At 34.6% G+C, this 14,583-nt stretch overlaps 2 protein-coding genes across 3 annotated transcripts in view; one reads left to right on the top strand and one right to left on the bottom strand.

Annotated features, from left to right (window-relative positions):
• Positions 1 to 658: 658 nt before the first annotated feature.
• Positions 659 to 14,583, bottom strand: part of LOC113665354 (sorting nexin-33) — a 13,967-nt gene continuing 42 nt past the window's right edge. The window contains exons 1-17 of the mRNA XM_027181030.2: positions 14,332 to 14,583; positions 14,158 to 14,244; positions 13,989 to 14,063; positions 12,271 to 12,503; positions 11,393 to 11,489; positions 11,169 to 11,294; positions 10,249 to 10,363; positions 9,384 to 9,517; positions 8,440 to 8,543; positions 7,929 to 8,032; positions 7,290 to 7,370; positions 6,818 to 6,894; positions 6,035 to 6,124; positions 5,879 to 5,935; positions 4,428 to 4,485; positions 3,695 to 3,786; positions 659 to 2,965 (exon numbers count right to left, since the gene is read on the bottom strand). The exon at positions 14,332 to 14,583 is cut by the window's right edge and continues 42 nt beyond it. Coding sequence (XP_027036831.2) covers positions 2,912 to 2,965; positions 3,695 to 3,786; positions 4,428 to 4,485; positions 5,879 to 5,935; positions 6,035 to 6,124; positions 6,818 to 6,894; positions 7,290 to 7,370; positions 7,929 to 8,032; positions 8,440 to 8,543; positions 9,384 to 9,517; positions 10,249 to 10,363; positions 11,169 to 11,294; positions 11,393 to 11,489; positions 12,271 to 12,503; positions 13,989 to 14,063; positions 14,158 to 14,244; positions 14,332 to 14,355 — 1,608 coding nt within the window. The 5' untranslated portion in view covers positions 14,356 to 14,583 and the 3' untranslated portion in view covers positions 659 to 2,911. The remainder of the gene's footprint in view (positions 2,966 to 3,694; positions 3,787 to 4,427; positions 4,486 to 5,878; positions 5,936 to 6,034; positions 6,125 to 6,817; positions 6,895 to 7,289; positions 7,371 to 7,928; positions 8,033 to 8,439; positions 8,544 to 9,383; positions 9,518 to 10,248; positions 10,364 to 11,168; positions 11,295 to 11,392; positions 11,490 to 12,270; positions 12,504 to 13,988; positions 14,064 to 14,157; positions 14,245 to 14,331) is intronic.
• The window catches only part of LOC113665355 (RNA exonuclease 4), a 14,138-nt gene continuing 14,078 nt past the window's right edge, over positions 14,524 to 14,583 (top strand). For both annotated transcript variants that reach the window (XM_089202133.1, XM_027181031.2), the window contains exon 1: positions 14,524 to 14,583. This exon is cut by the window's right edge and continues 332 nt beyond it. The gene's annotated coding sequence lies outside the window, so the exon portion shown is untranslated.

The raw sequence follows: 14,583 nt of genomic DNA, 5'->3' as shown, positions 1-14,583 counted from the left end.
ACACTTGCAGAATTCAGTTTGCAAATTGAGACTGTGAGACCACACATTTGTGGGTTTAAGAACCAGTTGGATTTGGGAATGGTTTTAGGAGCTGAGTGAAGTCCAATTCTATCTGTAATCCTTCAATTGATTACAGATTTGGAGAACAGCACAGTGGAGTCAGTTTTGTGAAGCAAGGAGTATGATTACATGAAGTCCTGTTACCAATTAGTCATGACCATTACAATTTAAAAAAAAACAAATACATTCAGGGGAAATGTCTCCAGTAAAGACATTATTTAAAGTTAAAAAACTCCTCCATTTTGGAAACTCCCCTGTTTTAATAGGAAAGTGCTTATTGCCATGGTAATTATTGTTATCAATTCTGTGATCAGTGGATTTAGCTAAGATGACTTTGTATGATTGGCTGCTTTAACTTTCCAAATACAGGTCTGAGTACAGCTAACTGTCCAATCACACTGTCTGACCACAACTCTACAAAATAATTGGTGAAAATAAAGCAGCTAATGCACCAATTACATTTGAGGAAATTGTGATTTATGATTAATTTAGAAATTGCCTGTGATTTGCTTTGCCAGCACTGTTTTCCTGTCAGGAGGAAAACTAAAACAAAACTATGATAATACCAAACAAATAAACAAAACCAAGAAAACAAAGATATTGAAATTTGCATTTATTTTTTTTTCTCCTTTGTTCTGTACCAATTTTCTGTTAATTTACAAATACAGCTGAGGGAGCACAAATCATAATTGTGTCAGAAAATTACTGCATATTAACACTAGAGGAAAAGATCTTTACTAAGAAAAATTAGTGCTCACCATTGAAAAATCCTAACTATGCCCTAAATATTTACAATCCCAGGTACCAGTACCTTGATTACATTCAAGATGTACTGACCAACCACCCTTGTTATAATTTCAAAGCCACACATTTGTCTCAGATGTTTCTGAGAATTTGTTGTTTGTCTGAGCAAATATCCATGCGATTCACCCTCACAAGTTTTTTTCGTTTTAACCCTCTAACTATCCATTTTTGCATCATAATTTCTTAGAATTTCTAACAATTCTCCACATAATTAAGCTTAAATTCTGTCTCTATCTTGAGTTCTGTCTTTGCTACATGTATCAGCTTGTTTCTTGACCAACAGCCAGTTAATTAAGCCTTTAATCCCCAGAAGTGATTGAAATGTAACTTCTCCCAATTCCCTTAAGTTCTCTTATAAACAGGCTTTGAGAAAAGATGAGCCTATCAGCTAGAGGGTTTTATCTTGATCTAAGATCAAATTCTGTTAATCCAGTCTAAAAGGAAATTTATGATGGTCTATAACGAGAAATTCTAATTGGATCTTGGGAGTGCTTATTATATCCTAGTACAGTACAATTACAATAAATCAATTTTTTATCATTCTTGGCTATTCTTTTTTTTTAAAAGTACTGTGCAAGAAGAACACTTTCACAGCCAGCATGCAAGGTTACAATCCAGCTAAAGACATGGTGAACACTTGAAATATTTTGGGACTGTTTATCACAATCTTATAACAACTGGTCATTACAGTTCATAATCTCACATCTAATTGGCTTCTTCCTCAACACAAAAACAGTTCTGAAATATTTCAGGTGTTCAAAAATCATGTGGGTTTGCTTGTATGTCATTTTCCTAGTCCTCTCTCTCTTTCTCTCTCCTTAACTCTTTAACTCCTATGAGTGACCAAGACATAATTTCTCCTTACAATATCAAAACAATATCAACCAGATAAGTAATGAGAATTAAGAAAAATATCAGTTTGAGGAGAATTAGTGGACCCAATACTAAATTCTCTGAACCAACACTATAAGAATTATATGGTTGACTGTAAGGAGAATCAAAAATTTTATCTAGGAGTTAAAGGGTCAAGTGCCACAAAAGTTAATGCTCTGAGTAATAACAAGTTCTACAGCTCTATCAATTTCTACTATTTTCAAGACCTTACAATCATATATTAAAATACAATGTACATAGAAAGACTGCTTGTTCTTCATAAAATAATTTTTTGCTTCATTAAAGGATTCTATTTTAATATCAAAATGTTATTTTTGCATAAGTATAGAAGAGACACTACAGACTGTAATTTCCATTAGATTATAGAATCAAAAATACAATTTTCTATAATATGACTGCAACCCTCACAACTGCTTCAAAGAACCTCTCTTAACCCTTTCACTCCCATGAGTGACCAAGACAGAATTTCTCCCCACAATATCAGTACAATATCAAGCAGACAAGTGATGAGAATAAAGAAAAATATCAATTAGGGGATTATGAATGGATCCAAAACCAAATTCTCCAAACTAACAGCACAAGAACTGTATGGCAGACAGTAAGGAGAGTTGCCAATGAGATATTGGGAGTAAAAGGGTTAACAAGATACTCACTGTAACAAGAAGTGCTTTCTTATCATAATAATTATTTCCTCTCTTTATATTTACTTGCACAGATGACAAACTAAGCTGATAATCAAAACTATAACAAAATTCTTGAAGGTGATTGCTTATTACCAGGGATAATTAACACTTTATGTCTGAGTAAGTGGACAGAACACATAATGTGCGCATACTATTGCTTTACATTTTGGCGAGTTAACTGGGTTTTTTTTTGTTATAAAAATGTAGAACGAATGTCTTGTTTCTTTCTTTAATTTTGTCATAGTTTTGATTTATCAGTAACAAGACTTTGTGTTGTCCAATTCTGTCTGTAATCATACTTGTGATTAACAAATTGGACTCCCACTTGCTAATCACTTGTATGACTACAGATGGAACTGGACTCTACTCAGTCCTATAACCATTACTACTTGCATGTTTCATTGTATGTAAAAAATAAGAGATGCATGTATTTCACAGGAGAATCAACATCTGAAAAGGATCATGATGAGTTATATTTGAACGTTATCATACATCTTCAAGGATTCTTCTAACTTCTGTATTATCTACAAACAGCAGAGGAAAGGAATTACAACAGAGAAAGGATTGGCAGAAAATTCTCAGAAAATGGGAACACTAAATTGACCTAAAGCTGCACTTAGACTTCTATTGCATTTACTTTTTGCATGTTATCAAACTGTTAAATAAAATAATGCAGGTGTCATTGAGTTACAAAATTATTCTGTTAGTGAAGGCTAATTTTGAAAGATGGGACTACTTTGAAGGCAAATAAACCTCTGTAAAACATAATAAGCTTCTCCATGGGTTTTAAAGTTAAATAACTGAAAAGGGTTTAAATTAATTGAAAGCAGAAATTTGAATTAACATTGTAAAAATATTGGTGATATATATGTATCATTAAAGAGTAATAAAAGTAATCAGAAATATAGAGCACAGGTGAATATGGTGCTTTTTGTGGAAACTGATTGGCTGGTTTGGAAGTGATAAGCAAGTACTAGTCACCTCTGAGCAGCAAAAGAGACAAAATAAGGTGTCAACAATTTAATATCTGACCATTTTCTGGAATGTTGATGGGAATAATTAAACTATTTTTTTGGTTTCTGTGAGGTGTATTCTGAAACAATTATTCACCTCAGTGTTGGAGAAAATGGTGAATGTTAAAAAATATTCACCTCCACTTCCATGAATAGTTATTGAAAAAAATGCTACAAAGGCTGTAGTGATTTTTGGATGACTGTTTACTTTCAAACAACCAATTTAAGTTAAACCCTTACCCTTTGATGATGGCTGATTTGTTCTTGTAGAAAGTGCTGCATCATACTTTTAAAGTCTTTAACTTTTTGATCATGAAAATGGCTCATTTCAGCTGTGAACAGAAAGAAATATAAATTTAAAAAAAACACATTAAGTATAGAAAATTGGTCAATATGTACTTTGACAAATTTGTGTCCCTGGTAGGGATTAATAAAAATGACTCAGTTAAAACAGTATGTGTTTGATTAATAAATTTTACTGTATCAAGTACGAATTTCTATTCTGTTCTAGTCATCAGCGAAATCTTTGGTTTAATTCTGGGTCACAAATGAAACAATATATCCATCCTGGCTAAACGAGTCACTACAAAGAAACAGAGCTACATGAAATTTAGGGGGCTTAGAACAATTACCCTCAGTCACTCCTTTTTTTGCAACCATACATCAAGTCCTACACTTTTACATAGTTTAATTGCTTTGGTGATAGTATCATGTAAGATATAAATTCCCACCAAGCATCAGTAGACAATAAAATGCCTTTTTTTCCCCATACCAGATATTACCATAGCAATACTATAGCCTCTTTTAACACCGGCCCTAACTTCAACTTTATTTGGCTCTCACTTCAAAACAAGTTTGGAAATCCCTCAATGTTTGTTAAATCAAATGGTAATCAGCACATCAAGTTTCCTACAAAGTCTGTAGTTTAGGTTCCGAGGCACCTTTATTCTTTAATATTCTATGGTGCACTTACCATATGAAACATATGTTATGGTGTCTGCTCGTGAGCAAACTTCTTCAAAAGTAGAATCCTGAAAAGATATCATAATAATGATAATAAAAAATAAATTGATAACTACTGGTTTTAATTCTCACTGTTAATTTTCAAACACCACTGCATGCAAGAAGATAATAATTGTCATAGAAACTGAATTTAAATCCTACTGAGGAATCACCTATGCAAATTTTTCAAAGCAAAGTAACATGCTGACAACAGTGGAGGCTGATAAACAAGCAGCTTTAACAGTATGTTCAATTTTTTTGAACAACACAACTTAGGTCTCCTGTACCTTTCCACAACATGTAACCTACATGCATTGGGTTGAAGTTTCATCACACATAATGTTAATTTAACTTTTGCACTGCTGTCAATCATAACATCAACATCTCAGAAACCAAAGTCAATATATAAATTTCTCACTGTTCAGAATGACACATTCCAGAGTTGTTTTGTGAAAGGTTTACACCAAGTACGGAAAGATATTACTCATTGGATCTCCAATGAGGGATTCAACCTTTGCTCTGTTACTTTACCACTACACTACAGAAAACTTGCTGGTGAGCAATGCAATTACTGGCTGAGAGTGCACAATGTTAAATAAACTAATTGAGTACCAAAAGCAAAATAAATCTGCTGTAAACTGATTGATTGTGTTTAGTTAACTCCTATTAACAATTAAGTAACAAAATTATTTCTTGTACAATTTAGAACGGATAAGCGCGAAGGAAATTTTCTCTGCCTGCTTTTTCTCTGTTATGATTCCTGTCCTCTACTATTTCCAGGTATACAACAGAAATTAAAAGGCTTGCTGAGTATATATGATATTGTTTCTGTACAGTTGAACCTATACTAAGTGGCACCATATTAAGTGGTTACCCTATATTTAGCCACCAGTTGCCAAAGTCCCAAATTTGTTTGCCCTTGATCACTGTAATTTTCACCTCTTTTAAGTGGTCACCTCAATTAAGCGGTGGCAGTCACCCTTTACTAAGTTGCAAAAGCCTGTTTGTATTGTTTTCCACCTATATTGAGCAGCACCTAAAGCCAAACCTCTCTTATAAAACTAAGAATAATCTTTAAAGTAATGTTTAATCCTTGATTCTCTTCCAAAATCAGAGTAAATAGTATTTTTTAGCAAGATTCTGTATACTAAGTGGTCAATTATGGCATCAAGAGGCTTTGTGTACCGTTTTTTATAATACCCCTTATCTGAAGAACCTGTAATAAGCCATAACCCTACCATTCTCAGTGGGTGACCGCTTAATACAGGTTTGACTGAGTGTCTAACTCAGCCTTGTTCTTAATGGAAATGTAAACCATAATTGTCAAATGAAAGCATTTATATTTTTCATGCAGTTATCATAATACATATCTCTAAAAAAGGAGTAAAGATTACATGTAACAAGATTTATATGCTTCAATACCTCCATCTTCTCTTCATCCTTAAGTCTCTGACATTCTTTCACTTTGCCAATTGTACCCTTTGGAGGAATAACAGAGTAACTTTAGGACATATATTTTGTTTGTCCATAAAGACAGCAAATGCAGTTAAAAGATACTAGCAATATTATGATGTTCACCTTGTGAACTTGTAGTACATCTGGGTAGGTGCTTAGCATTCCTGAATATTCCTTAAGTCCTTCTAACAAAGGTAAAAAGTCATTCTTGGGCTAAAAAAAAACATTGCATATCATATTAACAAGAGAAAACACCATCCTGTGAATCAAACAGGGGTAGAAATGCTAATTCAAACTGACAAATTCTGCAACCTTTTTATCAAGCCTTTGCACTCCAAACCTCACATATGAAACAAGAAAATGGCTCAAGAGGTAAAGAGGTTGTATGAGACCTTTAGAGACCAGGATATAAATATCTCCTGAGCGAAAAGATTGTTTTACCAGTTGGAAACTCTTGTTTGTCTGGTATCTAAAAGCATTTTAAAATCAGTTAGATTTGTGAAATTGGGCTCAAAAAATATCCCTCAAGTTTTTCAATTACCATTGTAAAATAGTTGCACAGAATTCTAAAACTTGTCCAAAGAAAACATGACTTTTTGTGGAAAATAGAATTTTGACACGGCATGTCTAACAGAGGAGCTGAGGGGTTATGAGATAAAGTATCAAGGTTGTGTGAAACTGTGCAATTGTCACCACAATTTAAACTATAGTTTTCTTGGGGTTGTAGGCCTAATTTTGTTGCAGTAAAATTTTAATTTTAATTAACTTGCAGCTAACAGGCTATTTTCCCACTTTCACCAAGTGCTCCTTCTTTGGAGCAGGCAGTAGAAAGTTTCTTTTAGAATCTGTTTTTATCTATTACAAGTGAAATGCTGCTAAATTACTTCTATGAGGTCTCTTACAAACCTGTTCTGCTATCATTTCTCCAATATCATCATAAATTTTTGCTGTATGCTCTACTGCTTGAGTTAATTGTTGAGAACCTAAACAAAACAACAAGAGAACCCAAAAAAGTTATTTTGAAAACAGAATTATGACACCGTAGAACATGTACTACATTTCAAAAAATACAGCTGAGTCATTTCCGTGGAACTTGGAAACACTTTGTTTCAATTCTGAAAGCGCAAATATGATATGTAATAAAAACTGCCATACATATGTACTTAATGCTACCTAATTTCTGTAGCTTGCTTTTTGAACTTTAGTTTTCTCATACACAAGTTTATTCCATAAAGCGCAACAGCATTTAATATATATTTTTGATGTAATTGCATTCCTGAGCACGTTGAACAGAAAGATTACACTGAAAGGGGAACAATAGTGTATAAATCCTCATGAATGTTTTATTTGAGAGACTGCTAACAGCAGCATGACTTACTTGGCAAATCTTCATCAATAGCAAAAGCTGTGCTAAGAGATCCAAAAGTGCTGCCAATCTTCTTATATTCATTCCTGTATGCTGAAAAGGAAAAAGTTTAACCCAAATAAAGCAGAGCATATACCCCTAAGACACCTACAAAACCATGCATGTCTCAAGTTTCCCCTTGTAAATTTACAATAAAACATACCACAGTGCACACCAACTGCAACTCTTAACAAGTGACAAAAGTCAGTTCGAAATGAAACAAATTGTATTTTAAGCTGTGGATGATATACAAGTAACGAGGCCATCTTGGCTGAAGAGAAGCCTGAAAAAGTTCAGGCTTTGACAGGGTTTTGTACCCATGCCTCCCAGATACTGGTAATGATCACTTCATTCATTTTAGTGTAAATTCCTTTTAGGGAAATGGAGAATTTGTTTAAATTTGCATTTCTCCTGACATGTGGCTTCACAGCTAATAGTTGCACCCAACTGGTATCTGGGAGTCATGGGTTTAAAATATGTTGAAGCAGGCATTTTTGCACCTTCTTTCTGCAATTGCTTTTTAGCAATTTCCATTTGCCTGCAAAAAAATTCTCTAATTGAAAAGCAATCTTAGATGGCAAAGAAAATTGAGATGAAAATATATTTGCTTACATCCTTGGCACTTCTCACAGTGCACTTGACCTCTGTCCTGAATTGCCCTGACACTTTCATCCATACTTTTGATAAATCGTCCAAATTGTTCTATTCTATTTTCTCTGAAAAACAGAAGATTTGCAGGGTTAGTTGTTTGGTGTAAATTACTTACAATTCATGGTATAAATTTATTGAAGTCTTGCAAACATTTGTGTTGGATGAAATTTCATGACATCATACAGCCTTTGATATATTCATAGAGATGTCGTCTTTCACAAGTAGACATGTAACAGATTTATTGTACAATAAGAGTAACAGGAGGCAAAAAATACAACAGCAACAAGCTCTAAATCTTACTTTGTGAAACAAGATTACAATGTGATTTGTATTCGCTACAATAAATAAAAAGTATTTTGGCAGTAAACCAACTGAAAATGGAAATTAAAATAGATATGAGTTCATTGGTACAATAAAAAAATAGGTTTTGACCAATCAGAACATGACAAGCATCATCTCCTTTTTTACTTACACTGGCACAAGTTCTAATCTTTCTTGGGGACGGTCTACTGTCATAAAAAAAGATGCACCAACAAGTTTATCACTCTCTGCTGCTCGTTTTCCTTGCTTCCATTCCTGCAAAGAGAAACCAATCACCTCCACATTATCAAATTAGTTTTGAAAATTGAAGAACATTTTAAACCCATCACCTCCTCAACTTTAAGACAAAAACACTTAACCTAAAGCAAGTTGGATTGGATACTTACACTTGCCTCAAGTCTAGTTTTGGGTTTTTCTTTAAACTTTTTCTAATAAGTGTCTCGCTCCTAATTCAATTCCCTTTGGTCTGACTGGTCCAATTTGTAATAAGTTACGATACTTTTTGGTTTTGTGAAACTGAATTGAAAAGCTCTGGATATATTTTATGTATATATGTGTAAGTATAAACTGCACCATGGCTATTTCTCATTGGTTATTAGGGAGGCGCTGAAGTCAAAAGATACTGCAATACATATTATACTGTACAGTTTAAAACTATTCACCAAGGTGAAGGTGGGTGATGGTGGATATTAACCACCCCATAATGAGGAGAGGTAAAAATAACCATCACTAGCCACCAATACTGAGGTGAATATTTGCTTTAGTATATACTAAATAAGTGAGATACTATAGTTCAAAAATATGATTTTCAATCATTCATTCCTATGACAATTACAATATTTTCAGGTGCCATTCCTGCATGAGTTGCTCACTGGTGAATAGCAAAGAATATTTGGGATTTGAGTAGCCAATCAGAGCACACCTTTGATGCCATCTCCTAATTTAGTGTATACTAACAACAAATACCCAATAAATTAGGAAAGCAGATGATAATGCAGTCTGTAGAGGTACCACTTCACCTGGGAGAGAAAGTACCTTCTTACTACACCTCATCCCTCTTATTTCTCAGGGAGTTTGTTCTGTTTATGTGATTACCTTCTCATTCTCCCCACATGTAATAAAATGTTTGAACACGAAACTTTGAGATAGCACAGGATGAAGACATATTCTGTTCATCCACAGTTGAAGTTTATCTCTTCTTTTCTCCACAAACTCTTCACCAAATCTCCCTAAAAGCCAAACAAAAAAATATTTAATAGCATTTCTTTTAAACCCTTTAAAAGAGGTGATTCATATGTACCTTCTCCCTAAAATATCCATACAAAATCCAGCAAACAGGTAATAAGAATACTCAATCTGATTAAGTAGAGGTTGTTATCTTGATCTAACACCAAATTCATGTTACTAATTTACAAGGAAATATGAGGTAGCCAGATGGGGAGAATTAACAATCAGATGTTAGGAGTTACAGGGTTAAGCCTTTGTGTTCAGATGGAACAGCAGAACCTCTCTGCAGCTGTAGCTGTCTGCTTTTCCATCTCTCAGCTCAAAAGAGCGCAACACACAATAAGTTAGTAATTTGGTCCCTGATTTTAGAGGGGCCAACTCATAGCTTCACTATTATACCTCCAAGAATTTCTCCATCAAATTTTCCAAACCTCTTTGATATGTATGTGAATTGTTTAATTTTTCCCTACTGATGACAAAAATTGAGGGTGTGAAAACCTGGAACCATAATCCTTATAGTCCAACTTTGAGAAGACTTGATGCATCATCCCTTTGGTAAAGTAATCAGGAAGGCAGTGCATTCTCCTCAATTAAGAGCTGATGCAGTTTGGCTGGACACTCAAACCCTTACTGTCCCACAAGACAATATCGCACTCCTAAAGCACACTAACTGGGCAACCAGTGATAAATAAAAGATTATTTGAGTAAAATAATAAGTGTGCTGTTCACTAACCTGTGATTTGTTTGTCTGGTAATGGTGGAATTGATATACATGTATACTTTTCAACCAAGCGGCCAAACAGCCAATCAAAATGTTTGTACCGTCTGCTGACAACAACTCCAGTATTCTAAAGAAAAAAAGTAATTTATTTCATTAAATCTATGTCCTAAGAGCATGCTATTTCAGTATATCCATTTAAGGAAACAAAAAGGCACAAAACAGGGGATTTTGCTGTTTATTAATTATTTTTATCTATTATGCAAAATGACAAGAAAAAGAAGGAAGGTTATTGAGATCACATATTAACAATTACATCAAAGATGACCACGATTAAGAGTTATTTATATAATTTACAGTTCTGTAGCGGTTCAGTAATGTTAGGAATTTCAAGGGGTGTGGCAAGGAAGCCAAATAGAAGCTGGTAGTTTGTCTAGATTGGCTTGTCTGGTGTTTCAATAAATGATGACAAGAAAATGCTATGGCAAAGGTTGGGCAAGTTTTATTCCATGCCCTCTATAAAATATCCTTTCAGTAAATTTCTAAAGCTGGAATAACTAGATATCAGGGTGAGATTATGGGGATGGGACTACACTGTAGGAAAGGACTAAAAAGAGATGGAAAGTGAAGCAACAAAATAGCTGCACTGAACAAATCAATCTTTGATTAAATGCAGTTTATGTTTTGAAAGCTTGACTTTCATAACTTCAGGTTACCAGAAAATTGAATAATCATGGCATAGTAAATCCCTTATTTAGTGGTATCACAGAAAATAAGAGCTAGTGGACAATTGTTCCTTGCTTACAAGTATTTTTCCTCACTGCATTCACAAATGATAAAATGTACTGTGTACTTGTTGTACAGTGAACCACTGAATGCGGCATATCTTTAATTAATATACAATGTTAAACTACTTTTGGTGAACACATACTCACACTGGGTATTATGTTGTACGCAATAAAACTCTTCATCCCTTTAAATTTACTTTTTTTCTCAGGAGAATTTATCACACATGTGAATGGGTCTGGGTGGCTGCACCAAGTAATCCGCTTTCTGTCTTCCTGAAAATCACAAACAGAAAAACAGAGTTGACTAATGGGCACTTCTAATATAGCACCTAAAATTCAAACATTTACAAAAAATGAGATAGACACTTTACCATGATCGATACTTTCTCATTCTGTGGAACTTTTACATCTGTTTGTTGTGTACCAATGACAAAAGCTTCTCCACCAGATTTCACAAAGTACGAGAACCTTTAAAACAAAAGCAGTTCAATGGTAGCAAGTCATCTTACAGTAAATTCTATTCAACAGCTAAACTATGTTGCTGTGCGTCTGTATGGTAATAGATCACAGATGACATCAAAGTGTGGTATAACCAAAAAGTGTCACATAAGGCTCAGCCAAGAGTGTTATTGAATGCTCTCACCACATTTTGACATATTCTGAGATCTTTTCCTGGACAGTCTCACAGCAACATGGGATCTATTTGTTTTATATAATAAAAAGCATCTATATTGTCAATGGTGTCAACAATTCTTTCCCATGTACAAGGCTGTTCAGTTGTTTTCCCTTCAAGTTACAGAGCAGATCAATCTGAACAGAATTGTCCAAGACATTTCTATTTTAACAAGGGAAAAGTATGATCTTGCTTGTCCAAAAAAATGAGCTATTAACCATTTTTTTCTGGAATTTGGACACAAAAAAAAAATTATATTTTCCACATTTGCTGCCCAAACACATGTAGATTACGAGCGTGTTATTTTGTCAAGCAAAGAATAGCCATTTATTTTAAAGCAAATCCTACTTCTCACCTTGTCGTTGTTATCAGGTTTTTTCTGACAAATAAACTAATCATGATCCAGACAGGTAAAGTAAACAAGTGAGTTTAAAAGAAGTTTTTTTCCCCTAATTGTATTTGCCTACATAAGATATTAATTTTTTCTTTGATTGGATTTGGGAAAACTTTGTATTGGGTAGTGAGAAATTTAATAAAAAAATCTCCTTATTCCATTATACAAAGGCTTTCCGTTACCTATTCATACTCTTTCGAACTGTCCCTGTTCTAACCATTCCGGAATTGGTTCCTCTCCTTGGTAACGATGAGATTGTTGACTCCTGGTCTCCCCCACTGTAGTTGCTGACAGTTTCATCATCATCCCAATCATCATCCCATCCATCTGCTCCATCCACTGAGCCCTGATTATGCAGAGGTGCCGAAGGTAAAGGACGGAGGTTGTCGGACTGTGGTGCCGGATACTCTGCTAGCTGTGAAGCATAAGTATCAAGAGTTCCTTAGCCCTTCAACTCTCAAGATCTCTATAGCAATTCTACTTAACGTCTGTTATACATTTCTCAAATGGGTTGTGCGAAGTAAGTGTCAAATCAAATTACAGTTCCCTAATATTGCAAATAAGAATAATTGTTCTTGTGATTATAGGGATGCAAGCTTTGATTTGTCTAGGATTCCATCATGTCCCACTGCTTTCACCTTGCAAGTTGTAATAATAGCAGGAGTGCTACATTTTGAAATGGTTAGCTTGCATTTTGTAAATGTTAGGCAAGGAGTGATAAACACTATAGCACAAAACACAATTTTGAGAAATGCAAAAAATGCTACTAAGTTTGGTGTAACTCTTCAAAAGAAAAAAATGAACTTTTTGCCAATTGAATTACATAAACCTGATAAATTCTGGTTAAAACTGGTAGCTTATCTTGATACAAATAATCAAAACAATTGTAATAGAATGGTATCAGCAAAAAAACAGAATTCAAAAGCAACTGAGCATTTATGCTACAATTAACAATTACTGGCCATAGACTCCGTGAATATTGCTGAATAATCCCTTCCACTTCAACTCAGGGATTATTCAAAAATATTCATCTCACCTTCAGCAAATAATTATTAAATAGGTTGTGATTTATTGTCATGGTGAACACGCTTTCATAATGAAGCATAATTACTTGTCTCAAAATGTGCTCATTTCTATTTTGGATTACAACATTTCAACATTGCTACTAGTCTTCCTCGGGCACTCAATTTGAGTGAGTATGCAACATTATAACATTTCTGCTCAGCTGTGATTGGCAACTTTTTGCAAAAGGTTCCCTAATCAAACATTTCAATGAAATGAAGCAAGCATTGCTGAACTTGCTATAGTTAAGAAGATTGAACAAATCTCCAGTGATTTAACTGGTTACAAATCTCATACCAGTTGAGACTTCACATTACATCTTGTTCTGCACATTAACACTAGTCAGTTCACTGAAACAACTTTTGGCAAGTGCAGATAAATTTAAACACTTTCTTAAAAATGCTAATAACTCCGCGTAAGTTTGATCCGCTAGAGAATTAATCCTATCTCTGATATGCTGGTGTCTCATCCCTAACGTACCATACATTTCTACAAGGTGACCTTAAAACGAGGTAAATATAAATACATTGCAGAGGGAAATGCAGAGGAAATCTTATGCCATAAGAGTGAGAGTTGTAAAGGTTGTAAAGGTGATCTCAGGTTTAAAGCTTAAAAAATTTCCTGAATATTGGAAATAAAGTACTCAAGACCAGACAGACGTTGCCAAATTCAATACGGGAAAACCTTGAGAAAAATTTAAAACGAAAGGTTTCTTTTCTTGTTATATGGAAATTCATACTCGGATAAGACTCATCATAAAGAACAGTATACCTTTAGTTAATATTCTATACACATTCTGGGATATAAAATTACATGACAGTTAGCCTATATATCTCACCTCTACATAGGCCTCAGGAAACAGACCTCTAGATCCGTCGGGTCCAACTCCTTCCCACCAACCCTCTCCGACGTCCTGTCGAAAACAAAGAAATAACATAAATATTATATAATAGCAGTCCCAAATGCAGACGGTATCAGCGTTACAAAATAAGCGTAACCGCACGTACCGTTCTGGTCACGGTCAGAATTTCGTCCGCGTAGACGACGAGTTCTCCAGAAGGTCGATCACCTTCAAAATCGTACAGTACGCGTACCTACGGACGAATGTTGTTAGGGTGAGTAAATCTGAGGAAAAAAAGGAATAAAGTGAATGAAAGCTGTCGGAAGTGACGATAACGTACTTTACAGCCAGGTGAAACCGCCATACTGTAGATAACCTATACCATTTCTGAGGAAAGATACTACTTTTAGCTGTGATATCACGTGAGCACACTCCTCCGATCGCGGACGCGGATATGCCGCTGGATTTCGTCGGCGTTACAGAGAAAAATGGGATTTCTAAACTTTTCAAAACAGACTTGACCTTTAATTCGTGTAAAAAAAACACATGCAGTTTCGAAACCTTCCAGGAGACTCAGCTTTCTGTAGATCAG

This window comes from Pocillopora damicornis, chromosome 3 (assembly GCF_964200805.1).
Source record: "Pocillopora damicornis chromosome 3, jaPocDami1.2, whole genome shotgun sequence".
Classification (NCBI taxonomy): Eukaryota; Metazoa; Cnidaria; class Anthozoa; order Scleractinia; family Pocilloporidae; genus Pocillopora; species Pocillopora damicornis.
This window is presented reverse-complemented; position numbering and strand designations above follow the sequence as displayed.